This window comes from Calypte anna, chromosome 9 (genome assembly GCF_003957555.1).
Source record: "Calypte anna isolate BGI_N300 chromosome 9, bCalAnn1_v1.p, whole genome shotgun sequence".
NCBI lineage: Eukaryota > Metazoa > Chordata > Aves > Apodiformes > Trochilidae > Calypte > Calypte anna.
Window position 1 is genome coordinate 1,144,009 of NC_044255.1, and position 27,615 is coordinate 1,171,623.

The 27,615-nt window shown below is 39.6% G+C and overlaps 1 protein-coding gene across 3 annotated transcripts in view; it reads left to right on the plus strand.

Annotated features, from left to right (window-relative positions):
- The window catches only part of DOCK10 (dedicator of cytokinesis 10), a 133,058-nt gene that overhangs the window by 68,255 nt on the left and 37,188 nt on the right, over positions 1-27,615 (plus strand). For all 3 annotated transcript variants that reach the window (XM_030455934.1, XM_030455932.1, XM_030455933.1), the window contains exons 12-28: positions 828-1,049; positions 1,750-1,872; positions 2,443-2,525; positions 8,260-8,382; positions 9,675-9,754; positions 12,941-13,128; positions 13,748-13,813; positions 14,662-14,754; positions 16,609-16,732; positions 16,884-17,005; positions 17,684-17,770; positions 18,311-18,403; positions 19,485-19,603; positions 22,168-22,237; positions 24,987-25,100; positions 26,378-26,449; positions 27,059-27,205. In XM_030455934.1, the coding sequence (XP_030311794.1) occupies positions 828-1,049; positions 1,750-1,872; positions 2,443-2,525; positions 8,260-8,382; positions 9,675-9,754; positions 12,941-13,128; positions 13,748-13,813; positions 14,662-14,754; positions 16,609-16,732; positions 16,884-17,005; positions 17,684-17,770; positions 18,311-18,403; positions 19,485-19,603; positions 22,168-22,237; positions 24,987-25,100; positions 26,378-26,449; positions 27,059-27,205 (1,926 nt within the window). The remainder of the gene's footprint in view (positions 1-827; positions 1,050-1,749; positions 1,873-2,442; positions 2,526-8,259; positions 8,383-9,674; positions 9,755-12,940; positions 13,129-13,747; positions 13,814-14,661; positions 14,755-16,608; positions 16,733-16,883; positions 17,006-17,683; positions 17,771-18,310; positions 18,404-19,484; positions 19,604-22,167; positions 22,238-24,986; positions 25,101-26,377; positions 26,450-27,058; positions 27,206-27,615) is intronic.

Below are 27,615 nucleotides of genomic sequence, written 5' to 3' on the forward strand. Positions count from 1 at the left end.
GCAGAGTGGAATAACTGTGAAATGAAGTCATGATAACTCTACCAAGGGCATGTGATAATTCACTACAGAAGCTAAAATAGCATAGAGTATTGTATCTGCCATGTGTTCTTCCTTATCTCCAAAATTTTAAGGTTCTCATTTCTGGACAGCTCAGAAAGTGTTATTTCAATTATGAGACTGATTTATGTCATCAGAACTATGGAGGCTCTTTAGAGGTTACTTACTCTCATAGGAATTAATTCCCTGGTGCTATGTGATAGGATAAGGAGTTACTGTGAGAGCAGTTTGAATGCTCTTAGTTTTGTAACAAAATGGAACATGTGTTTCCCAGAGAATCAAACACCCATGCATTTGTGTTTGTGCCAGTAAACATTTTTCATCCACTTAACCTTTGTCATCTTTGTGCCACTTTTCTGATGATCCCTGGAAAGCCCACCCTCATTCTTCTTTCTTTTATAATGAGTCTTAATCTACGTTTTTAAAATCCTGCAACATGGTTCTCTGGGGCAGGGTTCATTTATTCTAATAATTATTTCTGCAAATACATTTGGTTTTTATTCTTCAGGTTTCTAAGTTAATTATCAGTTCTGTGTCATTGTTAACAAACTCCCTTTAAAAGCTCCTGGCTTTTAAAGCTTAATTTCACATGGCTGGAAATTAAGTTTGGCAGGGGGGGAATGTGTGAGTGGATTTTTTTTAATGAATCTCATAAGTTGTAAATAATATTTGTTTGCCTTCTTTTTCTAGCTGCAGGAATGTATTAAAAGATAGGATTTGCCCCTTTGCTCTCAATTACCATTATATTATCTTTCTGGTGTTTTCTCCAGGTAGAGCCTTTCTTTGTGAGCGTGGCATTGTATGATGTCAGGGATGGCAAGAAGATCTCTGCTGATTTTCACGTGGATTTGAACCACCCACTCGTTAGACAGATGATTTCACGTTCCTCCTTTTCATTAGAAAATGGCACTGGTGAAAATACAGACTCAAACGAAATGGAAGAACCACAGGTCAAGGGGTTCCCAGAAGAGTGGCTGAAATACCCAAAACAGGTATTGCACGTGTGACTTATTGTACTTCAATAGTAATATACATTTTTGTCAAAGAATTTATATCTACTACCAGTGGGTTTTGTTTTCAGGAATACTCTTTTGTGTGTGTCAGTGGTACTCTTGTATCCAGATGCTTGATTACTGGGCTCTCTGTAGACTTTAAAACCATTTACACACCAAACTAAAAGAGTTATTGTCTATTATTCAGAGAAACCAACCATATTTCCGGTCGTCTTTGGCTCATGTTCTGATCTCTCCCAAACCAGCCAAAATCACAGCTTGAAGTCACACCTTAGTATTGCAGTAATCATTAAAGTACTTCCACGTTTTTGCTGTTGCTGTAAGCATTTCCCCAAAACCCCATACATTATGACTGAAGGTAGGACTTGATGGTCTTGAATATCCTTTCCAGCCATGATGATTTTATGGTTCTCTTACCTTCTCTTCTCCATCATTCCCCTGAGCTGTGACTGAATTAGGTCAGTATTTAAGTACTGTCCAAGAGGCACAGTTCAGCTGCACGTGCTCAAGCTTACCTCAGCATAGGCACAAAGATTTTATTTTCAAGCTGGCTGTACTGAATATGTAGAGATAGTAACGACCAATAATCATACTGACTTGGGTTTGTTTCTGTTTCTATCAACAGAGAGCACTGACAGTATTTAATTTCTCCTCTTTAAGTGTTTACTCTTATCCACAGGCCCTTTTCTCCATAAGTAATCCACATTCCGAGATCGTATTAGTGGCAAAAATAGAAAAGGTGCTTACAGGAAACATTGCCAGCAGTGCTGAACCTTACATTAAGAATCCTGATTCTTTTAAGGTAATGTAACTGGAATATTAGTTTGGGTTTTGTCAGCTTTAGCCTGTTAGAAGCTGAAGGTATTGCAAGTTGTGCTCACAAGTCTCATCACCACTGTGTGGCTGCTGAACAGGACAAGCTCAAAGGAGGCCCATGCCTAAGAAAATAAATATCCAAGCTCCACTGAGTGACTGAAGTACCATATTGACTGCACCATACAGATCCATGTGGTTCATTCTTACACTGGCTGTGTCCTAGCAAGTGAAATCCTCTTCGAGCAATATTTTAGAAATTGTAGTTTGTGTATGAGCACTTTGTATAGGAGCAAAGCTGGGGTAAGCCCCAGTTTCTCCCCGAGAGCAAGCACTGCATCTGCATTGGGTTTATTACAGAAAAGTGGAATAATAACTGTGACTGAAGGGATGGAGAAGGGGGTTAATTCATCAGCAGCATCCTGTTCATCTGTGACATCTTTGCTAAATTGTCTTAGGGACACTTTAACCTCTTCAGCAGAGGAGTACTTAGATGTAGTCTGTGCTGCATTTCAGATGTTATCACCATACTGATTACATAATATTTTCTTTTTTGTAGTGTGCACAGAAAGTGTTAAAATCTAACAAACAGTTCTGCAGCAAGCTGGGGAAATACCGTATGCCATTTGCTTGGTCGGTGAGGTATGGATTAATTGTTTTTATGATTTATAAATACATTATAGCTTATTCTGCTCTTAGGCTTTTGTATCCTTTTATCCTGAAGCTAAGCAAAGCTTTCTGTGTGGTCCAGGACCTCAGGAGATCCTGCAGCTTTATTATTTCATTGCCCTATTTTTCACACAGCTGAACATCAGTTACTTTCTCCTTAAGTGTTACCATGGTGGAATCCTCTCTTCAGGTATATAGTGAAGTTGCCAGGTTGTAGCAAAGGTGGCCATTGGAATATTGATTTATCATGAGCTACACCATTAATTTGGTGCTAAATAATACCAGAGAGGTTTCAAAGTCAGAGTTCTCACAAGAATTTTCTACAAAGATAATTATGGTCTGAAATACATTTGCAATGGCCACCTCAGTTATAGGTGAACAAGTCTGAAGCTCTGTTAGGTTATGATGCCTGTCAGGTTTTAGGCAGGTTATGGTGCCACTGAAACAGTGCCTTGGGGATGATGGTAAGGATTATTCTTAAGGTACTTGTGCATTTTTAGTGTTCTTTAGGTTACAGAGAGCTGTTATTTAGTGTTTGTGAGGTCAGTTGGGTTTTCTTGCAGATCAGTGCAGTGGCAGTAATGGGTTTTTGTCCTTTCTCTCTCCTCCTGGGTAATTTCTGACCGATTGCACCCTCAAGACTGAGGCACTCCTGTGCCTCTTTGACCCCCTGCTACCAAATTAACTCACAAGACCATACACAGATTTCTTACTTTTGTTTTCCCTTTGAGTTCCCATACAATTCCTTTCTCTGTCTTCTCCAGTTTTTTCTTGTCAGTCTTCTGCAATTTCCTGAGCTTACTGCTGCCCTGAGATGAGAGAGCTCCCTGGCTGAGAGCCTCCTGTGTGTCCCTCTGACCCTATTCCCTTCTTTCTGGGAGTCTAACATTTTATATTCCCTGTAGAAAGCAAAACTGCTGCTTGGCAAGTGTAAGTATTCCTTCTCTGTGGCTTCTGTTCTGACCATGGCAGGCCATGAGGAGAGCTGTCTGAAGCTGTAGGGAGGAAGGAGAAATGAGTAGCACGTTGTGGCAATGCCCATGACCATAAGGGAGAGCCAGGTGGCTGTGGGATTCTGGTGTGGAGGGTATGGAGTTTCCCCTGACCCTTGTAGGGGGCAGATTATGATTTTAGAATATGGTGCTTAGATGGCAAAGGGGAAAACACACAGTTAGACACAGCCATTTTAAGTGTTCATTTATTTTTTATGGACACCCATTTTTGTCAATAGCTAGTAGGAACAGAAGTACTTGCATGCTCAAGAGGAAGGCTGATAATGTGTTCTGATCTGTCATTGCAAGCTCAAGGATATTCAATATTTACTACTTCTGTGCAGCCAAAGGACCATTCATCAAAATTGCATTGATGGTTGTCTCTTGGGTTGACAGAGCTACTTTTAGTGTGTAATGGACCATACAATAGCAAGACATGTAGGCTTGGCATCAGACTGACTTGAAGCTTTTTTATTAACTCTGTCCTGCCTGTGTTCTGTGGTGGTACCATCATGAATATGTCCTGCAACTCAGTCATTACTGTAGATATCTTTAATTAATTGAGGCTCTGGCTAGTCAGTCACTCATGGACTTGGGGAAGGCTGAAGCATATTTCTGCACATCTTGGTGTTTCCTGTCAAAAAGAAAAGAAAAATACAGACACGTTTTCTGCTTGTTTTGAAAGAAGCACATTTCCCTTTGCCAAGGTGTAGGCAGAAGCAAGGGGTGGGCTGTGCTGTGCTGTCCTGGGGTGCAGATGCTGAGCACTGTGTGTGCTCCACTCTCAGCATCCTCAGTGCACCTTTGCTTCTCTTCCTCTGAGGTGAATAGTACCTTAAATACCTCTCAAGCCAAGGTGCACAGAGAAAATGGGGCTTTTCCAAAGATTTTCTCTCCCTTCAGTTATATGCTGTTTCAGATACTTTTTTATTGAAATACCAGTTGGCAACTCTTTGGTCATCTCAGACCTAGTATTATTACTGCATAAATTTATTTCTGTAATAAGTGGCATTATTACATTACTCACATTAATCTGGAGTGAGGAATAAAATCTTGACTACAGACCACATCAGGCTTGACTAATAAATAGTTCTCCACCAGATTTAAACCTACGTCTGAGTTTTTTGACTTGTAGTAGCATGGCACATGATAGCAGCAGCTTCCAGTCACCACAGCGAGGTGAGCAGAAGCATTTCTGTAGGTGGATTTCTCTGCTTAGCTGTTGCTCATCAAAGTGGAGCACAGGACCTGCTTCTGCTACACCCAGCAGCATGCAAATATTTGCACTGAGATTTTCTTTTTTGAATCCCGTGCAGAATGGTGATTGGCAGAGGAAATGGCATAACACAGCATTTCCCAAGTATAGATATGAATCTGTGTTTGTGATGGTAGCAGATGCACAGCAAGTTCATCATTTTGCAGACTCATTGTGTGTGCATTACAGAGCTGGCCTGCACATGGGCAGAGGACACAGCTGGAGTTTGTGGACATGCCCCACTTCCAGAAGGCAGTATTTTTGGATGGCATCCTAATTGACTGCTTCACTGCCCTTACCACTGAAAAGTTTTCCTCCCATTTGTAGAATTCATTACAGAAAATATACTTGGATGTGTTTATCAGCTCTTAAACTCTTTCATTGTAAATCATAATGTGAGATAACATAGTTTAAAAATATTTGACCAAATGCACCACGTGTATGAACTTGCTAATATCAGTGATGTTGGGTTTATTTAGCTCACTGAGTCAAATTCTGCCCTCATTTACATCTGTTTATGAATTAACATTGCTCAGGACTCTCTTTGATAACAATGAAGTGTAATTTGACCCTATGTAGTTTATTTCTTTTTTCAGAGCTTGAAAACAGAAATTTCCACTGGAGGCTATTACACTAGAGGGGTAAAGCTGGTTTGGCTATGATAAATAGCAAACCCTTTGTTAGGAAATGTGTTTTTCCAGTTATTTCATTCTGGCGTTAGCGACACTCCCCATTTTGTGTGGAAATTGTTCCCCCTTAAAGCAGTCACAGATGGGCTCACTGGGATTTTCACATGTACAGTCAGCAAGCCAAAATCTTGACAGCTGAGTGTTGTACATGTGACTGAAACTCTTTAATTTAACTTGTGTGGCACCCGGGTTGTCAGAGTCGTTCAAAAGCATGACTCAGGGTTCCTCCCTCATTTCTTGCTGGCGTTGGTGGGATCTGGTGTCTGTAAGCTCTCACAGGTATAATTACAGTTCTTGTTAGAATTACAGCCTGTCAAATCCATCTTCCCTTCTCATATTCCTGCCAGAACTGAAAAAGTTTGCAAATATGTGCCTGAGCTACATATTGGAGATAGGAGGAAACTTCATTCACAGAGAGATAGTTGGTATGTTCTGCTATTCTCTCAAACATTCTCCACCCTTGTAAACCTGACATTTTAGGGCCTAATATTGGAATCCTTCAGCAGCTTGTGCAGCTGCTGGCATAGGTTGATGTGGCAGAAGGCAGTGAGGCTGCACTGATTTACACAGGGATCTCACACTGATCCTCTAATCCTGGAGGTGATTGGTTTTCCCATAAATGGCAAGCCACTGCTTAAAAAAATAGCTTTTTTCAATGTAAAATTATGAGCACAGTGTAGGTTTTCCTTATGGCTGTAGACTATTGGCTAACAACATCAGAACAGTCAAGTCAAAGGAGCACTTTAGATGCTGAGATGATGTTTCAGTTTCTTTAGTGAAGCCTGCTGGTTTGTTTTCCCCTAAATGAACACATTTAGAATATCTTCAGGATTTTAATTCTGTGAAATTTTTCGAATTAAAATTTCTCTGGTAAATAAGTAACCAGCAGTATGGAATTATTAATATGTCAGACAAACATCAGACTCCTGGAAGCTCCTAGAGGCGTTTAATTATATTTATTTTTCTTGGGTGTGGCAGGTGTCGTTCTCAAATGCATTCCCTGTGCTCACTGTGACAAAAAGCACTCTCACTCCACCTGCACACAGCAGCCTGAAAGGATCAAGCAGAACATGGGATTGTGATCACTTAATTTCAGACATAATACATGTATTACTTGCTTCTCTGACAATTCTTCAGCTTGAATGACCTGCAGGAATGCAGACACCAGAACAGTCATACCAGCAGAAAGCCATCTAAGTCTTCCCTGAGTGCATGAACCTGCCTGTCTTAAGAAGGGTTATCTGGTTTTCAGTGGAAATCTAAATTCATCTTGTAGTGACAACTGCTTTATATAAATGGAGTATTGTGTGTAAGCTGGAGGGAGAAGAGCACTTAGCTGCTTTGTATTGCAGATACCTGGTTTCATGCCTTTGATTTTGTCCTGGATGTGTTAATTAGGCTGGCATGTGCTGCTGAGCTGATGAGCAGATGGAGATCTTATGATAGCCACTTGTGGCCACTTATTAGAGAAATAAATTTATGCAGTAGTAATACTAGGTCTGAAATGACCAGAGAGAACTGGTGCTGGAGAGGAGTGGTTGTGGGCAGGAGGACTCTGTAAAGCTTTTCTGACTCCAAACCAGAGTGGCCAGGAGGAAGTGTTCAGTGCACAGTGCCAGTGACCCACAGAGAGCTTCTGCCAGCACAGACCTGACCCTTTTTTCTTTTACACCATGAACATCCCCAGCACTGCCTTGGAAAGTGCCCCTACCCCCTGCTATGCTGAGCAGTGGTCTGCTTGGTGTCAGACTGCACTGGAATTGCTTGATAAGCTCCAGCAGAGCCTGGGTTTGCTCGGCATCACCTTGCAGAGCCCAGCAATGCAGTGAAAAATTGCTTTGTGTTTCAGTCCTCTCTGTTAGACTGGAGAAGGAAGCAGTGCTGAGTCCAAGAAATAGTATACTGTGACCAATATTGTAATAATTATTAAATCATTTTTATTTTTCTGACAGTTGTTAATAGGATTTGTAAAGTAAGTGGTGGCTGCCAGGAATTAGGTCTGATTTCTCTGTAATAACAAGATTTTTGACATTGTCTGTTTGTGTGAACCTTATTTCCTCTCACAATTGGAGGGAAAAATCTGATAGAGGACATTCTCTACAGCTACAAAGAAATGAAATAGTGGTGTTTCTCTCAGTTCATTAAATTAAGACATGGTGCATTTATGCACTGGTTCTTGGGATCCTCTTCCAAATGTTTACTCCATTATTTTTTGCCTGGCAGCAATTTGTGCTCGCATCAGTTCTTCTTACTGGCAGTGGAACAGAGAAGTAAATTAAGGAAGTAAGATTGGCCAAATGATTCACAGAGCAGCACTTAGTGTCAAGAATATTGTACGTTTTAAAGCAATGTTTTTGCATACAACAGTTGAATCCAGGATTCATTAATTTAGAGAGCTGTTACATTACCCAGTCCTGCCAGTGTGAGACCCTTGGGGGATATACAATGGGCACTGGGTTGTCTTAATTAAATCCTGCAAGTGTCAATGAGTAGGAATGGAAATACCTGGGCATGTTTTCCTGTGCACATGACAGCTGATAGGTAACATTCCAGCTGTCACTGTATATCCTTTTTTTTTATTTTCATGGTGGTGAAGTGAACTTGCTCACACTCCTGCACATATACAGCTCGAAAGAGCTTTCTTGTGTGAAGCTCTGCTAGGAGCACTTGCATTTGTTTAAGAATCACATCATAGACTTGTTAAAAGAGTACATGGCAATTTCAAATGTTCAATATGTGTTTCTAAATGTGATTTTCTTTTTTCTTTATAGACCAGTGTTTAAAGATAATCAGGGAAATGTTGATAGAGAATCCCGATTCTCACCTTTATTCAGGCAAGAAAGTAATAAGATCTCCATGGAAGATTTGATTAAGCTAATAGCAGAATACAGAAGGTAAGGAACAGTTTTTAATTTGATTTGAGGAGTAATAAAAGCTTTATTAATTCTATGCAGAATAAATTTAACATAGCGTGCTGCAGTGGCCATAATAAATTAGTGTTTTTCACATTAGCCTTTTACCTGCCAAAGAGGGCTTTAGGTCAGACTTTCCAGGAAAACTGAAATATCATTCAGTACATTAATAAATGTTGTTATAACCTAAAAATAGTAATTGCTTATATTAGCTTCCATCAGGGGAGATGCAGGTGAAGTAACCAATAAGAGAAAATGATGTGTGAGAAAAAAGAATTCTAAACAAAAAAGAGAGAACTTTTGTTAAAGCAGCCTTCTTTAATGGTTTCCTCACTCCTTGCTTTTGTTTGTTTCAGTCTCCATGACAAACTGCAGGGTGGACATTGGGAGGAAAAAACTTCTCCAAATGTTTGACTGTGTGTAAATTAGTGGATAGGTGTTTGGCTGGATAGTTTCCACCCAGGTGTAAATCAGGTTAATTCTAGAGAAGAGGCTTTGTTTATATTGGACAAGTGACATGAGAATTGAACCATTAATTTCTTCCCACCCTTTCTACTCTAAATGTGCCCAGAAATGAATTAATCTAATTAAGTTCTCCTGTTCCATTTATATAAAATCAGATGATAGCAGGACTGGATGTAAATTTTATGGGATTGGATTGAGCCCATAATCTTTGTGTGCCATCCTACTGTTCCTGGTCAGGAAACTTTATGGAAGTTCTCACTGCTCTTACTGGAGTCACCACTGCTGACTTCCTTTCTAGTAGATTTCCTAGATAGAAGTAATTTAGCATCATGATTTTGGCACTTTTCCAATTGCTTGGGCACAAGGAATATATCTTGGTCACTTTTCAGCATGACATTTGTAGAAGTCCTAATGGTGTGAAATCCTCTTGCCTCAGTGGTCACTGAACTTAGAGAACATTTGATTCAGATTTTAGGAAGAAAAGATGGCTAAGTTATTTCTCATAAGGTTTGGTTTATCAGTTTCTTCACTTTCTACAAAGGATGCCTGAATATTGCTTGCAAAACTAAGTCATAAATGAGGCCAAGAAACCAAAGGGGAAAAAAAAAACCAAACCAAACCTGAACCACATTTCTTTCCTGCTGTTGCATTTGGTTTGAGTTTAATAGGCAACAGGTGTATGTTAAATGTGTTTAATATGTATTTATATCATAAATCAGTGTCTGTTTTTAATTTTAGATTCATTACTGTCGTGGTTCTCATCTCCCTTTTTCTAATTTTCTAAAATGTTTTCATTTCTCTCATTGCAGAGCAGAAAAGATAAGCAAAATACAGACTATACCTGGCTGCTTGGAGATTGCAGTTGATTGTGTTCCTTTGGAACATCCAAGTATGATTCCACTTTATAATTAACTATTATAATTAAGTAGGACCTTGTTGTAACCTTTCCAGCCATAATTGCTGCCTCCACGTAGTTCTGGTAGGAGTGTCCATTCTTGTATAGGAAAATGTATACAGGGGACTGTTCTTCATTGTTGTTGTTCATTTAATTGCATCATTCTTTGTTTCATCCTATACCTGGCCAGCAATACAAAACACAACATGGTGAATCCACATGTGCTGGAACTCCAAGGATTACTTTTAGGTCTCTAAGGGATTAGGTCAGAGACCTGAATGGACCTCTGTAGGTTGAGGTTAATGGCCTTGCACTGTTGATGGGCTGTGATGCTCATATCCTTGGTGAATTGTTTCAAGAACACAGGCTTCATGAAAGACTTCGTTCTGAGGCCACTCTGGCATCAGTGCCACAACTGCTAGGATAGATTCTTCTAACTGGATAGTTTTATCTCTTCTAAAATCTTCTATTTCAAGGGCCACATTTCTCTGACCTGTTGTCACAAAAAGCTCAGGACCACTGAATCCTTCTGAAGTCTGTCATCACGTATCTTTATATCATCTTCCTGTGGTATTAGATTTAAAAAATAGTTTTTCTAGTGTTTCAAAAAGAATTTTTTTTTAAATTGAAACTAAATGATAGCTTGGAGTAGACAAAATGGTCCAGACAGAGCAGCTTGCACCTTGTACTGTTTCCTGATTCAGTGTGCACTGTGTCTGGCTTTAAAGGTTCTCTGCTAGCAAGGTGCCCAATTCTTCTTAAAAGTCAGTGAAAATTCCCTTACTCTAAAGAGTAGCAGCTTAAACATGCCTTTTAGTTTGGGTAAAATTTGTCTTAAGCTACCTAAGGCTGAAAAATATTTTAATTACTTTACCAGAAAAACTTCCAAGCTGTAGGATTCAGTAAAAGCCACTGAAAAGGAAGTTGGTCAAAGATCTTGTCAAGGATTTGGCAGTACAATTGTGTCTCTAGGGCCCAACACCAGCCCTCACATTGCCATCAGTTTGTGTTAGCGACAGAATTAGATCTTTGTTCTTGTGAGACTTTGTTACAGCTGTGAGAGCTGGAGCTGGTAGTGCATCAGGATATGTTGCCTGACAGTCTATAACCTGAAACAAAACTGCTGCTTTTCCTGCTGCAGGGAGGAAGCCAGGCTGGCATAGCTCTAGCAATGGGGAAGAGAGAAAAAGGCTCCTGCAGATCCAGCAGAGCTGTGTGGTCCCTGCTTCGTTTTCTTTGTGCGGGAGGGTTGGGGCCCTGAGGCTGGCAATAGGGTGGCAGGTTCTGCTGCTGCTACATCCCCTGCTATTCCCCTTAAAATACCCAGTAATCCCTCCAACTGGGAGGCTCCACTCTTGAGGAGGGCAGCATGGGGCAGTGGCTCGTAGCCAAGAGCCAGGCAGCTGGCAGGCAACTGGGGGGTCGTGTCCCTGAGGTGGGAGGGCAGCACAGAGGGACCGTGCCCTCGCAGTCGGCTTCAGGGCCTTCATCCCCCTGGCAGCTTTTGCCTCTTCTCACACCCCACAGGATATCCTTGCTCTTCAGTTTGAGCTACTGGTATTGCTTACTCCCCTTTCTGTGTTCAGTTCAATGCTATTTCTGTTTCCCTGTGGATTTTCTACGGGCTGCTGGAAATGCAGAGCGTGGGAGGCCTGGGAAGCACGGCGTTCCTATCCCGGGGTTGATCCCCAACTTTCTCTAATTAAAACCAATAGTGTTCAAAATGGCTGCTATCAGAATGCTTATAAGTAAAGTTTGAGGGGCAGCGGACTAGATCATAAGACGTAACACATCCTCATGTTTTAAGATGGGTTGCCCAAGATTTGCCCAAACAGAAAGCTGCCCATCTGTGCTTCACGGGCCATGAGCAGTGAGCAGAGTCTCCCAGGCACTGGGTGTGTTAGTAGCAGAAGAGCAAATCTTAAATATTTTCTATGTGACCCCAAATATCTTCACTGACCAGTGGAGGAATTTGCATGATCATCTATGGGGAATGCTTACTGGCACTTGAGGGAATAAACCTTCTCTACAGCTGACAGTACTTGTTTCTGGCTGACAAATGCAAGTTATTTAATTTAGCTGTTCTCTTTTAATGCTGCTCATTTTGACAGAGAAAGACAACATTTGTCATATATGGGTCTCTCCAGCTTAATTCAGGACCAGGTCTGTTGTCTGGGTGTGTGTGTCAGTCAGTGCTCATATTTTGGTGAGTGGCAGTCAGGGGAGAAAGTTTTCAGTGTCTATTGGAAGAAAAGCAGAGAAACAACTCTGCTATAGTAGGTATAGAGCCCCTTCTCCTCTACCTGCTTGGGCAGCAAAGGACCTGCACTGTCCTGAACCTGGCAGTTTCCTTTTCTGCTCATTTGGAAGGAACTAAAATGGTCCATAGAGTATACAAGGGATATAACCAATGTATCTCAGCTTCCTAACTATAAACTGTTAGTTTTTTTCCTGTGAGTTATGCTAGGGTTTAAGGAATTCATTTGTAGGCAGGACCTTCAGTTTACTTTTCCCAGAAATAGCTTGGGACATCCCTAAGCTGGTGACCCTTTTCAGATGCTTTTGTGCAAACAGCCCTTAAGTTCTCCATGCTGAAGTTAAATGTCTCACTGATTTAATGACACAGGAAGACAGAGCATACTCTCTCCATTTTTAATTTGTCTCTGTCTGGGTGGCAAAGTGCTTATTTTCATCTTCTGTTTCTTGACCTGATTTCAGTTATCCCAATTGAATCATATATTTAATGTAGTTCTGCACTACTTGTTTCTTCGTTTCATTTGCCATGTGATTAAATAATTGAGAAATTGAAATGAGATGTAGAGCTGTAAAATGAATGAGAAACAGCATCGCTTCAGAGTATTCTGTTGAAACTGTCCATATACCAATGGTGCCATCAATTGCCATCAGACACTGTGTATGTCAGAAGAGGTTTTTCAGTGCTTTACTGTTTACCTCAAGTAGTTAAAACATTTAAGAATGATGTATTGTAATTGTTCTGAGGTAGCATGGATGTAATTTAATGCAGGATTTGACCTATTGCATCTCATTTGACCTACTGCATCATTTGTTCTTTGCAAGTTAAGGCAGGATTTTACTTGTACCATCTCAATATTATTTATTCTTAGTAGTAAGACTGTAAAAACAAACTATGTGATGCTTTTCTTTTCTGTTCTCTTGCAGACTGTGTAACTTCATCTTTTATACCAATCAAGCCATTTAATGACATAAAGGAGCATCAACCCACGGTGGAGGTTGAGGAGTTTGTACAGGAATCAACAAAATATTCTCGACCTTACAGAGTATACAAGAACCAAATATACATCTATCCAAAGCACCTCAAATATGATAGCCAAAAGTACTTCAACAAGGTACAGTATGTGAGCCCTTCAGACCAACATTGGGTAGTAATATACTGCGTGAGCTCTCATTGAAATGAAAGAGTACTCATCATAAAGGAGAGGGAAGAGGTGATGCAAGTCACTGACTTGGCTTTTGATCATTTTCTGGTTTTGCAGTCATTAAACGCTGGTACAATTTTAGTGAAATAAGTCTGTGGATTAATTTTAACTTGTATCAGTGATTCAGTGAGAGAGAATATGGTAGTAGCTTTGTCTCAGTTTTCAGGAGGGCTGTATTTTCATGAAAGGATGTTTGCAGATAAAATTCATATGGATAATATTTGTAATCCTTAAATGAAACTTGAACACTAGTTGTGTTTTTGTGGTGATTGAAAATTCATAAAAGACACAGGTAAGTGCTGGTCACTTCTGCACAGTCAGTTTGAGTCCTGGCTTGAGTTTTGCCCATTCTTGGAAATGGTATTTATAGTGATATCACTGTGACTTAAAGGCTTTTTAAATGTTCATGCACCATCTGCCTGTTTCCCTTACATTTTGGAGAGAGCTTATTTCAGCCCTTATAGTTTGCCTGTGTTTATATGGGTACCCTACATCTGATCCAGGCTTCAACACATTTCTGTCTTTTCAGGCACGGAATATAACAGTGTGCATTGAATTTAAAAGCTCTGATGAAGAAGGATCAAAGCCACTAAAGGTGAGCCCCAGCAAGAATATATTCAGAGAACTGTTTCTGAGGGCATTACTTATAAAACTCAGCAATCAGAGATATACTAACCTGGGACAATTAAAGAGTGAATGTTGTCATGCATCCTTTTGCATTTGCACTGTGGTTCTGTTTGATCCCAGCTTTTAATAATGATTCCAGCTCAAAGTGCCATTTTGCAGTTCTGGCTTTCTCAGTGTTGGAGGGGAAAGATTAGAGAAGTTAACCATTTTTTGCCAGTACAACTTGCTTATTCTAGAATTTATTATTTACCCTACGTTTCTCCCTGACATCAGGATTGAAAAGAGTGGGGCATAAAATTAAAAGACCCTTGGACTTAAATTTGCTGCTGACCAAGGGTTGTTGCACAGTGTTGTACTGTGGTTTCCCCAGCAGTAAAGTTGCCATCACTCAGTAATCAAAAGCCTCCAGGCTGAACTCTACAAGCAAGGAGGTTATTAACTGGTGTAGCTTTTGTAACACTGACAAGTCAGTAAAAGCATTGTGTTGTATGTGGTACTGCAGAAAAGGAAAATAGCTTTTGTTAAGCTTTTTGCAGAGAACTCTGAAATAGATACCAGCAAGAAAGAAGTCTTAAGGAGTCAGCACTGCTTAGCAGTGTATAGGCTCATTTTCACAGAATCAATGGACTTTTCCTGGAAGTGCATCTAAAAAATTGCAAGTTTGAGCACTTAAAACGCTGGTTTTAATATTTGATCAAAGTAATTATCAATCTTTCATGATACTGTTTTTAATGTACATGGATATTAGATATACCAAGAGTAGTAGCATCATCAGCAGAATTTCCCAATGTAATTAAAGCATGTTACTTCTGTCAGTGTATTTATGGGAAGCCAGGTGGAGCATTATTTACAACGGCAGCCTACACCGCTGTGCTACATCATTCCCAGAATCCTGATTTCTATGATGAGGTCAGTCTGCTTTTTCTTTAATTACCTGTCTGCCAACCCCATGTACTTGCCAATGAGAGAGAAAAATATGTATAAAGAATACTTCTGTTACCATTGCTTGTGTTTCTGGATGGGCTCGTGCTATGTAGATATACATGCAGTCTCCTGTTTTGGTTTTTATTCTTAAATCAACTCAGTGAATCCTTCCTGTTGTAAACTGTTCTGAGTACAGTTAAGATGCTGTAGAACTGATTAGGAGCAGTCTAGCTGTCTAAAATGCACATCTGGATTACATTAAGAGTACAGCTGCATCCTGACTGTAACGGAAGCAGTAAATGTTACAGTGAAGGGTGGAGCCAAATGTCAGAACAAACCCTCTCTGAGGTGCAAGATCTGCATTGGGGCATTTTTGTTACTCCAGTGGTCTGAAGAGCATGGACAGTGATGTATAGTGGCTGCAGCAAGTCATTTAGCTGATGCTTTTGAGAATGCAGTTACAGAAGAGTCCATATGTTGATGCTTGCCCAGCATTAGTTGCACATGCATCTTCACCTCGCATCAACACCAAGGATTAATTCCCCAGGGTTTCTGCAAGTGAACTTAATTTCACACTGTCAGTAACTACTGTGTTTGGTGGCCTGTGAATATCATGTGTTTAATTCTGGGTTTCTCATTACTGCTTTATGTGTAGCCATAAAGCTGGCAAACAGCATAGCACATAGCCAGTGTTTTTCCAACTGTGTCTGGGTCTTGAAAAAACTTCCTTTTTCAGTTAATATTTACTATAATAAAATGGCAGGGGCAAGACCAGCAGTTAAGGTACAGCTACATGTTGAAGTGTCAATTTTAAGCTACATGTTCAGGAACTGAGGCAGAACCTAAAGCATTACATCCTCAGAGATCTTGAAACCCCCACTACTCCTATGGGAGCAGTGTTTGGTGTTTTAACACATCTGCAAATGTCCTTTATGTGATGCCAGTGAGCCATCAGCTCTGGACAGCTTACTCTCACCTTTAACAAAGCTAAATTCACATCTAAACAACTGATTTGGTTGGAAGAGATGTGTGCCCTAACTGTTCCTAGTACTGCAGTCTTTAGAAGAATGTCGTGTTTTATCCAGAAAGTTTTCTTTGTCTCCATGGTCTGAATGCCCATTTCTTATCTATGTTTATGGCATTAGATTCTTATGGATACACTGATGCAACACTTGAATCATTTATCAACAGTTTTCAAACCTTCCTTTAAGCATAGGTTTAGCTTGGATAAACTTTTATCATTGCTTGCAAGAGCAGGGTGTGTTTTTTGTTAGTTCCTATGATAAAATGTTTTGATTAGTTTGTATTTTTATTCCAATAGGTTAATAATACCTCAGACTTCATAGGGATTCATGGACTACGTTATAGTTGATTTAGGACTGAGCAGAAATCATAAATAAAAGTTTACTTTATGCCAGCCTTTATTATTTAGTCTTTGCCATGAAATGGTGATGAAGCAGTAGCAATGGTGCCATCTTAGATTTTGGATTGGTCATACTGAAAATATGAGAATGGTCATGGCTGTTAGAGTGCAGGTGATCACTTCTAAGAAAGGTTCATCACTCTTTAGTTGTGTTCTCTTTCATCTTATGCTCTTTCATCTTAAATGCAAATATTCATCAACAAGACAGAGAGAAAAACAGCTTTAAGTAAAAATGGTAGATGATTACCCTAAACAATTTCTTTAAGAGAGCATCTCTTACCTCTGCAGATGAGCCCATAGAGGCAGGCTGTGCTTAGACTGCTGTGTAGAGAGAGATGTCACTGATTTACACCATCTCTGATGCCTGGTTTAATGGATTTTTAAACTAAAGTGAGGTGTAACGTTTTACGTTTCAGGTGAAAATTGAACTTCCCACTCAACTTCATAAGAAACACCACATTCTGTTTTCATTTTATCATGTCACCTGTGACATAAATGCAAAAGCTAATGCCAAAAAGAAAGAGGCTCTGGAAACACCAGGTACCTGTAGTAGAATTACTTTCAATTATAAGTATAAATTATATACATTCAAATAAGGATTGCAGAATTTCTGGCTGGGTATTGTTGTCTTCCTTTGAACTTGAGAAGCATGTTTTTCCCAAGGATCACACTGATCTGTTCTTGTGCACAGTGGGATATGCATGGCTTCCTTTGTTGAAAGATGCCCAGTTAGCTTCCCAAGAACACAATGTGCCAGTGGCAAGCAGCCTGCCTCCCAATTACTTGAGCCTTCAAGAACCAGCCAGTGGAAAGGTATTAATTCATACTTTGATATTATTCACATTTATTTGCTGAGGCTTTGCATGAGGTCACATTTGCATTTGCACTTACAAATGCCAATGACTTACAAGTGCAAATGATAAATAGGGTATGGGCTTTACCATATTAGTGTGCATATGATTGAGTATATAAACTAATATCTGTACCACTGGACTGAGAGTCTTGCTGATTCACTGGTGTAGATGGAAAAAGTGTGTTTTATAACAGTGTATTTGTACTATATTATACCTAACTCCTCCAAAACATGGATGAGAGTGGTCAAAAAGAACTCTTTTTACAAATACAGACGTATGACATTGATTCTCTGGCAGATGTGATTCATAATCATGATTTATCCTCCAATTTCATGGTGTGATCACATATTTCCCCACTGATTTTGTGCAGCATAGATTATTTCTGTGTTCCTGTGTTTGTTTGACTGTTGTCATTAGGACAGAGTGGGGCAGTGATCTGGTCCCTTGAATGACAGCATTCATGGCCTTGTGCTGAGAAGTGGTTTTGTATTGCAATAATTCTGCACTTGTGAAAGCACAGCAGCAGCCAGCACGGTTCATGCACGTGCATGTGCAAAGCTATGCAATGAAAAGTTGATGGAGACTTGAATAAAAAGGAAATGAATGAAAAAAATAATTCTTTTGTTTGCTTTTATAGCAGCTTGGCTGTGATGTAAAATGGGTAGATAGTGGAAAACCACTTTTCAAAGTCTCTACTCTTGTTGTATCAACAGTAAATACTCAGGTAAGCTGAATTTCTTCTTAGCTCTGTTACCTGCTTACAGATGAAATATGTCAAGGAATGTCTAAAACGTGTTTTAAAATCTTGTGTAAATTTGTTCCTCTGATGTATAAAGGTTATTCTAATGTAGAAGGGCAGGATGACAACGATGGGACACACACTTCAGGCAAAAAATATGAAATACTTAAGATTGTACCAACAGAAAAATAGTGGAATACCAGTTTCAACAGCAAGAAAATAAATTGTGAACACCAGAAAGGAAAAAACAATCTGGCTGTTGAAATCCCTTAGACTTTGAGGAAAAAACTTGCTCACAACCCTAAAAGTGCAGGAAAACCACCTAGAAATAAGGTTTATATTGCAAGCTGTGCTGACCAATGGGTTAGGCTAGATAAGTTGCCCTGTCTATCTGTGTCTTGCCATCTGAGGTGGTTGGAACCAAGTGTGATGTTTGGTATCACAGGTGATGGCTGTAATGAAGCTAAGGAGCTGAAATCTAATCCTTTCTATAACATACATTAATGTGAATGTTTATCATTTTAGGATCCATACCTGAATAACTTTTTCTATCAGTGCCAAGAAAGGGAAAAGGATCTATCCCAGCCTCCTACCTCAAACTTTATCAATTCTTGTAAGGTAAAGTAACCTGCAGCACAAGCTGTGCTATCAACTTTTATTTAGGGCTTTCTCTCAGCTGATCCATCACAGCACAATTCTAACCATGGCATAGACTTACCAAAAGGTAATGGGTCCATGACAACTCCAATTAGACTTAGTTGAGTGGTCACAGAGATCTCTCTCATTCCTTCTCATTAAGAACATGGCTGCATCTGCCCCATCAGCTTTAATAACCCAGCCTGTGTCAAGCCTCAGCCCTCAATTATCAATTTTAGGAAGCCATTGAGCATACTGGAGAATGTTTAGGAATACTAGCTCAGTTCCCTAAACTACCAGAATTGCACTGCTATTTATTTGCTGGTCTTAGTCTACCTTTTAAAAACATTTCAGTAATTTTATTTGAAAATAGAGACAGCGTTCTATGCAACAAGGGACCAACTTGGAGGTATAACCAAGGAATAAGGAATTTTCCCCAGAGAATTTTCATTATTTATAAATCGTTATTACCTTCGAAGAAATGCCAGAATTATTTAGTAACTGTTAAAACTAGATGGAGGATTCAAAGGAGGATTTTTGGTTTGGGTTTTTTTAACAGCTCAAAATCTCCCTTAAGAAGAGACAATAATGTCATGGCAGTCCAATCAGTTGACAGAGTTAATATTACTTTTTACCAATGTGCTTTCAACATAAGTATGTGAGCCATGGCAAGTTCAGCTTATCAGATCTCTGCATAAAAAGAATGAGTTTCCCTGAAAATACTAGGAAATGCATGTCTTAAAAATAGTAATTGAGTTCTTTTATTGTTCTTACATGTGTATTCTTAGGGAAATATTAAAATTACTTGTGGTTTCTCTCCTTTTTTTGTTTTTGTTTTTTTTTTTTTTAATATTATTAATCAGGACATAGTGAATAATTGGATTTCTGAAATTTGGCCAGTGTATCATTGAGTTTAAAAAAAACTGTGGGGAACCAGTCCTGCACTTAGTTGTCCTGTCTTCCTACTGGTGTTAAACCAGTGGCTGAAGCAGAAAAGCACATAATCAGCTTTCATTGCTCATCTTCTCTTCCTCTCTTATTTTCTTTCTTAAACCTATTACAGAATTTGCTGCGGATAGAGAAGATCCATGTAATTATGAATTTCCTTCCTGTAGTCCTCAATCAACTCTTCTGGGTTTTGGTGCAAAACAGTGATGATGAAGTTACAACAGCTGTGACCAGGTATCTGAAAACTTTCTATACAAGGAGAAGAATTCATGCTGGAGTGCAAATTAGATCTTGGCCCCATTATGGCTGCTATAACAAAGGCTGAGCCTGACATTTAGTCTTTAGTAGGGGAGAGTGCCTGCTTCCCTCTTAGCAAAGGGCTCAGCAAATAATGAAGGGAAAGGCATGGTATCACGCTGCTGACTCTGATACCAACCAGAAAGACCATGGCACCCTGAGGCAATCGTAGCTGAAGGTCTCATTTTTAAGGATCTAAATGCTTTCTAATAAAACAGAATGTCAATTTTGGTTTATGTTTGGGGATGAGGGTGTGGAGTTCAGCACAGGAAGAGCTTAGTCTCTCGCAGCATGCAATGCAGAGTCAAACAACAGGGTCACACTGTCCTAGGACATTTTTTAATTAGAGAAGATCACCAATAACTGAAGAGCGGTGGAAGCTTTTTCCAGTGAGCAGGCAAACAACTGGAATGATTTGCTGAGTCTCTCACCCTGCACATAATGAAATTGTCTTTATTGATGGTGTTAATCAGGGCAGCAGGAAGAGGAGATTATTACTGGTCTCTACAAGAGGACAGAAAGTTGCATTGCATTTTCTTCAGGCCACAGTCGAGTTTTAGTTATAGTTCTGCCAGTAACTAAACATGGGACTACACTACAACGAGTAGGAAAAAATGACAGCTGTCCTCAGCAACCCTGTTAGACCAAACTGCTGCCAGTGTTTTTTCTTTCTTTTTTTTTTTTCCACAAATTGTTCTTCAGAATTAGTTCCTGAAGGAAGATTGATTAATAAAACTTAGAGAAGCAGGGAAGCACCATTCCTCATCTTAGCCTTGGAAAGCTAGAGTTTCAATGTTCTTTAACCAAGGATCATGACACCTTGCCAGGCAAAGTCTGGTCTTAACACACCTGGATACCAGGATTAAAAGAGCCTTTTTTGTAAATGTGTGGTCTCATCACTGCAGACTGTTAGCAAAGGAACAGGCAGACAGCTTTTTACAGGACTCTTTTATGGCCAGATAGAGAGAATAAAGAATTGTGTCTCAGGCTACAGTTTCAGTGCTGGGTAACTGACTGGGAAAGAAATGCTATAAGAGAAGCAGCTGTTTAAAAATTAGTTGCAGTGATTAGATAGAAAAATAGAAGAATAGTATTTTTTTCATGATTCATATTTTGACTGTACGTGCACCTGGACAAAAAAAAAGAAAAGGTTTCTCAATGTTTTTCTTGTCTGTGTGGAAACATTTGTGCTGCTAGAGCTGATGTCAAGGGGAATACACACATCAGCTGTGTGTGACATTCATTGATGTGTCCTATATAGACACACATTGTGTTTTGTTTTGAATAGCTTCAAGCAGCTTGTGTTGAACTTATTAAAAGCAACAACAGCAGAATGAGAGCATAGATTGGCTTATGTGTTGGGGAGAAAACATGATTCCTTTTATACTGTCTCAAGAGTTATTTACTTGTCTGTGGGCCCAGTCATGTCCTCATTTGTGTTTCATCTCTGCCAGAACTTGTTTCAGTTTCAAATGAGAGGAAGGGCTAAGGAATAGGAATGGGTGTAACTGATTTTGTTGTAGCTTTTGTGTTTTGCTACAAATTTTACTTCTGCTAACAGCAAGCAATGAGAGACATGAAAAATGCTGACTTAATTACCAAGTTCTGAGAACAATAATAAATTGGCAGAAAACACTGAAATCACCAAGCTAATCAAAATGACTTGTTGCATGTGGACCACACTCAGGTATATTACTAACCCATTTTAGTCATCCCATTGTTATGTGTACCCCTGAGTTATAGATACAGCTCACTGATTTTTAACATTTGAGAAGCATGAAGAGTTTCCTCCCCATTCTTTTAAGGTAAATATAAGGTTATAAAACTGCAGAGTCTTTTCTGTACGAAGTACCTTGAAAAATTATATCCCAGTTATCAAGAGGAAAATCTCATGAAGCTGAAGAAGGTTGTGAGAGTGGGTGCAGTTTTTATCCATGGTCACCAAGCTCACCTACATCTGTGGCTGCAGTGAGTTTCCAGTCTCCCCCACAGCACAGTAAAGAGGGTGCAGTGTTTGGCCTTTTGTTCATCAGTGCTGGGGCTGAGGCTGAGCCCAAGGCTCTGAGCAAACAGTGCAGTAGAGGGGCATGCTCAGCTTGGAGCCCAAGCTTGTGTTTGGCTCTGATTAACAGTGCCACCATAAGCAAACTCTCAGAGCTTAACAGAATTACCAAGACCCAAGAGAACCTGGCAAATAGCATTTGCAGAGGAAGAGGCTCTTGCCACTCTGTTTCATTAATAACTACATTTTTTTCCTACTCCTAGTCATCCTAGGTCTGCGTAAGCTTTAGTTAGTTGATGGTTTTCTTTTGTTACAGTGTCTGTACAGTTAAAATCATGGAAACTGGGTGCATTTTGTTGGACAAATGCATATATAACAGCACAGTCTGTGTAAGTGGGGGCCCTGGGGAGTGACTGGTTATCCCTACTGGGGCAGTTTCTGCAAATGTTGTTTATCAGTTGGATTACATCCCTCATGGAGTTTTGTTTTGTTCTTACAGGGTTCTTACTAACATTGTTGCAAAGTGCCATGAGGAACAGCTGGACAACTGCATCAATTCTTATGTGACGGTATGGTTTCTGCTATAGTGTTACCTGTTTCATGTGAGCATTTGGGGGTTTGGGTTTTGTGAGGTTTTTTTCCTGTTTACTCTGAGTTGCTGTACTCATTTGTAGCTTTCTCTGGATTTGCATCATAGCTTTCTGCCACCAAGTAGGCTTGGTGATTCTGGTTAGGTAAACCAATGTCATTAGAAGGGGCTGAGCCCATTCTCATCTGCCATGAGTTTCCTGTGTCACCTTCAACTTGCTTCTGTGACTTAAAGGGCATCTCAGAGAGCAGAGACACTCCATGGAGTGTCCTCCTCCACCACCAAGCCACATTCTGCTCACAGCCTTACTTCCTGAGGGAGGGAGGACAAAGGGATGCTCCTGTTTCCTCTGCATGGTGCTGTTTGCTTCCCATAGGATACCAAGCTGAGCAGCCACAGGAGGAAGGAGCTGCAGTGAATTCTTAAAGGGTGCTGGGATGTGGCAGGGAAAATCCCCCATAGTTGGCTGATGAGTAGAGTTTACTTTTTGGGAGCAAACCCCAGTGTAAATGGACTTCCACTGAGCTTCCAGGAGCTTAGGCTCAGTGGCAGTCTTTGTGGAATGGTGTTAAACTCAGAATTTCCTACCTTAAAGGGTTGGAGAGGAGGGGAGGAGGAGGAATATATAAAAGATCATGAAACTTCAGCTAGGCAGGTAGCAGTGAGAGACGTTTAATGTACTTTGCTCTCAGTTTGCAGTATTCCTCTTGACTGTGATAAGTGAAATATTTGGCCACCTGTATTATATACATAAAGGGCTGCCCTCATTTTAGTGGAAAAGGATGCACACCTTTTATGAAGGATGTGCTTCTGTGTGCTCTTAATGGTTGCAAGATATTTCCTAGGGACCTATAGCTTTTTAGCTAAACTTCTGATTATTTTCTTAAGTTATGATTTTAGTTTCAAGGTCCTATATCTGTGTGTGTGCTATTGTACATAAATACTTTGTGGAGTTGAGATTGTTGCAACTGTTCCTTTTTTCATCCAGTATTGCTTTTAAGAAAGGGGATATATATAGAATATGTATGGCTATGTTCTCTGTATGAAGTTGAGTTCTGTCCAGGCTGCAGTATTAAAAAGCTGAAGGAGTGGCCTCTGTAGAGATGAGCTCCTTGCTGTCTGTAGCAATCAAATATCCATTTACTGAGTATGCTATTGGCCAGCAAGCACTTCATTGATTTGGGTAATAGAAGCTGAGAATATTATGAAGAAGTGTGTTTGTAAGTACAAGAATGCATAAAGTGCTGTTGCTGGCATCGACAAAAAAATGAATAGATAAATGAACCTCATTTAAGGGTGTTACACTTGTTTTCCCTTCACTTGCCTTAATTTTTTCCTTTTAATTGTGGGGGGGAGGGCTGGAAAATTTTGTTCTAGTCTTACTAGACAAATCAGTAAGGAATAAATTATCATGTATTTGAGTGTTATCTTGATTAAATTGAGTTTTTCAAATACAGCTGATGGTTGATGTTACATGGTATGGATTTACTTTCATATCTCATGGAAGTACATGTTTACAGGTGATGCACCTCAGCATTTTAGTACCCAAATATTAGTCTTGGGTACTCTGATTTAAGCACAGAGGAATTCTGCTGAGGTGTGGGAGAACTGTTTGCTTCGAAACAAATAACCAATGTGACATTTAAATGTAGTTAATTGAATGGGTATTAACACCTGTTCTACTCCATATCTTTTCCAAATTGCAATAGACACCCAGTGTGGCTAAATATCTTTGAAATAACAGGTGATTATTAGGCCACAACAAAAGTCCATTTAGCCTGTTTTCTTGTTTTCATCAACAGTCAAAAGCCAATAACTAGTAGACTCTTTTATCCCTCCCTAAGGAAATATATACCTACTTTAGAAATGCAGTTTTAGGAATAGGTAAATTGAGAATTGAGTCACTCAGATGCAATAATAGTATGAAATGCCACTCATTTAAATAACTGGGCCCAGAAGTGTCAAACTGCATAGGGAGAAGCTTCTGGCAGCTCCTCTATAAGCAAGGCTGAATATTAATAAGGTGTTTTCAAGGGTTATTCCTCTCTTTTACATACCTGGCTGAACTGAAATAGTGTTTCATCCCAACAAATGCACTGGCAGAGCTCTTGCTTTAGGGAAGAAGCAATGGATCCCAGTACCAAATTACTAAAATATTGTATAAACCCTATGCTAGAATTATGAGTTTGAGCAACATGATAGATAAATTCCTCTCTTTTGGGGGCTTGTTGTCTAAAAGGGGTGTAGTTTCTCCCTTCTGTCAGCTCCAGGGGGTGCTCCATTGCCTTTCAAGTTGAAGTGGTGTTACCAGCTCTGAGCAGCTCTTGCCACTGGAGGAAAGGAGAGAGTCAAAGGTGGCCCTGAATAGCTGTGTGAAAAAACCTCTGTGCTTCCTCTGCTTGGTTATTCTTTTCATCCTCTGGTGAAATGGCTTGAAACACACAGGAGTCATTTTTCTATTTATTAAAAGATAAATCACAGAACTGATTTTAAACAGAATTTCCTCTTGCTTCATGCTAAGCTGAAATCAACAAGTGTTGGGTTTGTAGGGGAGCAGTGTTGTGCCACTCCTGCTAGTGGAATTAAACTTAGGTGAATGTGCTGTTAAGTGACAGACACCTGTTAGTGGTGTCTAAATAGTTTAACTTCTGCTGAGATTTTTTTTTTTTTAAATATATATTTGTTGTAATGTACAGTTTGATAATTTGTATTTTTCCTTTCTTTTTCAGTATGTGTTCAGGACCAAGTCATTTGAAGACAGGACTGTTCATGAGGAGCTGACCAAAAACATGACTGGTCTTCTCAAGTCAAATGACCAAGTAACAGTGAGACAGGTCTTAAAGGTGAGTGACAGCTTGAATCAGCACATTTATAGTTTTACTGTTGGCTTTCAACCTGAAACTCACTTATAGCATCTCTCTTCTTCTTCTTCTGAAAGCCTGGATAAGCTTTGCACAAATCACATCCTGCAGTGATTGAACAGAACAAGTTTATCAGGCCTCCTACAGTTTCTCATCATAACACATTGCTCAGAATGCCATGGTTTGCATAATAAAATTACATTTTCCATTTTCACCTCTAGCTGAGTCAGAAACCTCATTCTTACACGGTATGATGTGAGCAATGACTTTTAGGATAATCCATTTTTATTTTGTTTTGGGGAGATGCAGCAAACATATCCATCCGGGAGTAGGATATTTATAGCTGACTTCAGCTGCCTCCTTTGACTGACAGCGACCAAAATGAAAATGTTTGAGGATTCCTGAGGTTTCTCAGATCAAACCAGGTCTGAGAAATTCATTCAGAGTGCAAGCCCCATCACTGAGCCTGTCACTTATGTGATAAGAGCTAGACAGTCCAGCTCAGGAGTTCCCAGTGGCAAAGATCAAGTTCAACTGTTTAGGGTGAACCAGTTCTTATTTTCTATGCTGAGCCATTGGCATAGCAAAATATAGACTGAAAATAGCAGAAAAACTTGCCTGCAGGAAACCTGGGCCACGTAAAAGTACTTGCCATTGGTTTGTGTTGGGGTTTCTTCTGCTGCTTGGGTTTGTTTGTTTTGGGATTTTTTTGCAATTTGTAAGCTTTTTGAGTGGATTTGTTTCGGGAATCTCCTGGGGTTCCTGAGGGTACAGATATTGATCTGGATTGTGCCTGTTCACCATGACAAATGGCATTTGAAGAAGCACTGTTTATCTTTTAAGCAAGTACCATCTTGTTCTGAGCCAAATTACCAATCTGGTGGAAGTAACAAGGCAGTTTATTCCATGCTTCTGGGCTCTGGGGCTGTGTGCATCCTATATTTTTGCCAGTTACCTGCAAACAGTGAAGTTCAGCAGGAACAGAAGGTTTGTAGGATTGGTGTTTGCTGGCTCTGTATTGCACAGACCCAAAGTGACAAAGTGTCCAAGATGGTTTCAGCTCTCTCAAGGACATGACCCAATGTTATTAAAATAATGCTTAGGTGCTTAGGCTTATTAATGAACCTGTCACATAGAGTTTAGCATTGTGCATTACTGAGAAATACAATCCATCTGTACAGAGTGCTAATGCTTTGTAAAGTATTTACCAGGCAGCAGTTTTTCCTAATCTTTTTTTTTTTTTCCTTCTTTTTGAACAGCATTCCTGGTTCTTCTTTGCAGTTATCTTAAAATCAATGGCACAGCACTTGGTTGATACAAACAAAACAAAGGTAAGTATATATATGATTTCAATTAAATAAACAGTCAGTCTCTTAGCAAAAATATAAAATGTGCAGTCCTGGGAAATACTCAGGCTTCTGGACTGTTTATAAATAAGAAACACTGTTATAATTTGGAAAATATTTGTTTTACCTACAAAAACATTATCTTCCAGCTTCAAGCCTATTCTTGCTTGCACAGAACTGATGGGCCAAAACTAAAGCTCCATCAGCTTTTTAATGGGTGGGTTAGAATGGAATGAGAATTCTCTGATTTCTGCTGATTATGGCAAGCAGCAAATAAATGATCTAGAAACTCTGCTTTGAGCAAACCTTATGTAGCTGGAGATCAGTGCTTTGTCCTCTTTTCTGTCTGATTATTGAAGATGCTCTTAGTAAAATTGTGCTGGAATCTGTGAGTAAGGTTTCTCTAGAAATTTCACCAGATTCTGACTTGTTTTATATTCAGAAAATAGATCCATTGATCTATTCCACTTAGGGATACTTTTCTTCTATGTTGAATGACCTGTGTTTTATTGTCTTAATTCTTGACCTGAATGTATTTTCTGGTTTAATGTGTAACCTTGTGCACTCTCAAGTGATGATATATTCCTTGCTTAGGTTTCTCGAACTCAGAGGTTTCCAGACTCTTTTCAAACTGATCTGGATACACTTGTGATGGTCGTAGCAGACCATGTGGTTTGGAAGTACAGAGAAGCTCTTGAAGAAACCAGGAACGCAAACTACAGCATTGCCAAGTTTCTCAAGGTGAGATGTTCTGTCGTTGCAGCATATGCACTGCTTTCCCCAGACTTAATGCAAAAAGAATAAAACCAGTTCTGAGTGAATGAGGATTCTGTTCCTGAATTTATTCTTGGCCTATTCAGTTTTTCTATGACTTTGGATCTTTGACAATGCAAAAAATTTATGCAAGTCTGCATTAAAGCAATTCTGAGTCATATATATCTATTCTTCAAAAGAGCCCAGGTTTTCAGATTTTTGCAGATTTTACATTACATTCACATGGATAAAAAGTTTGGTAAGGGATGAAACCATACTTACAGTTGAGCTGGTATTTTTTCTTTAAATACTGTAGCCTGAATGACTGTGGGTGGATTAATATTCCCTCAGCCGAACCAGAGTGATGCACAACCAGCTTTTACAAACTAGGATATGGA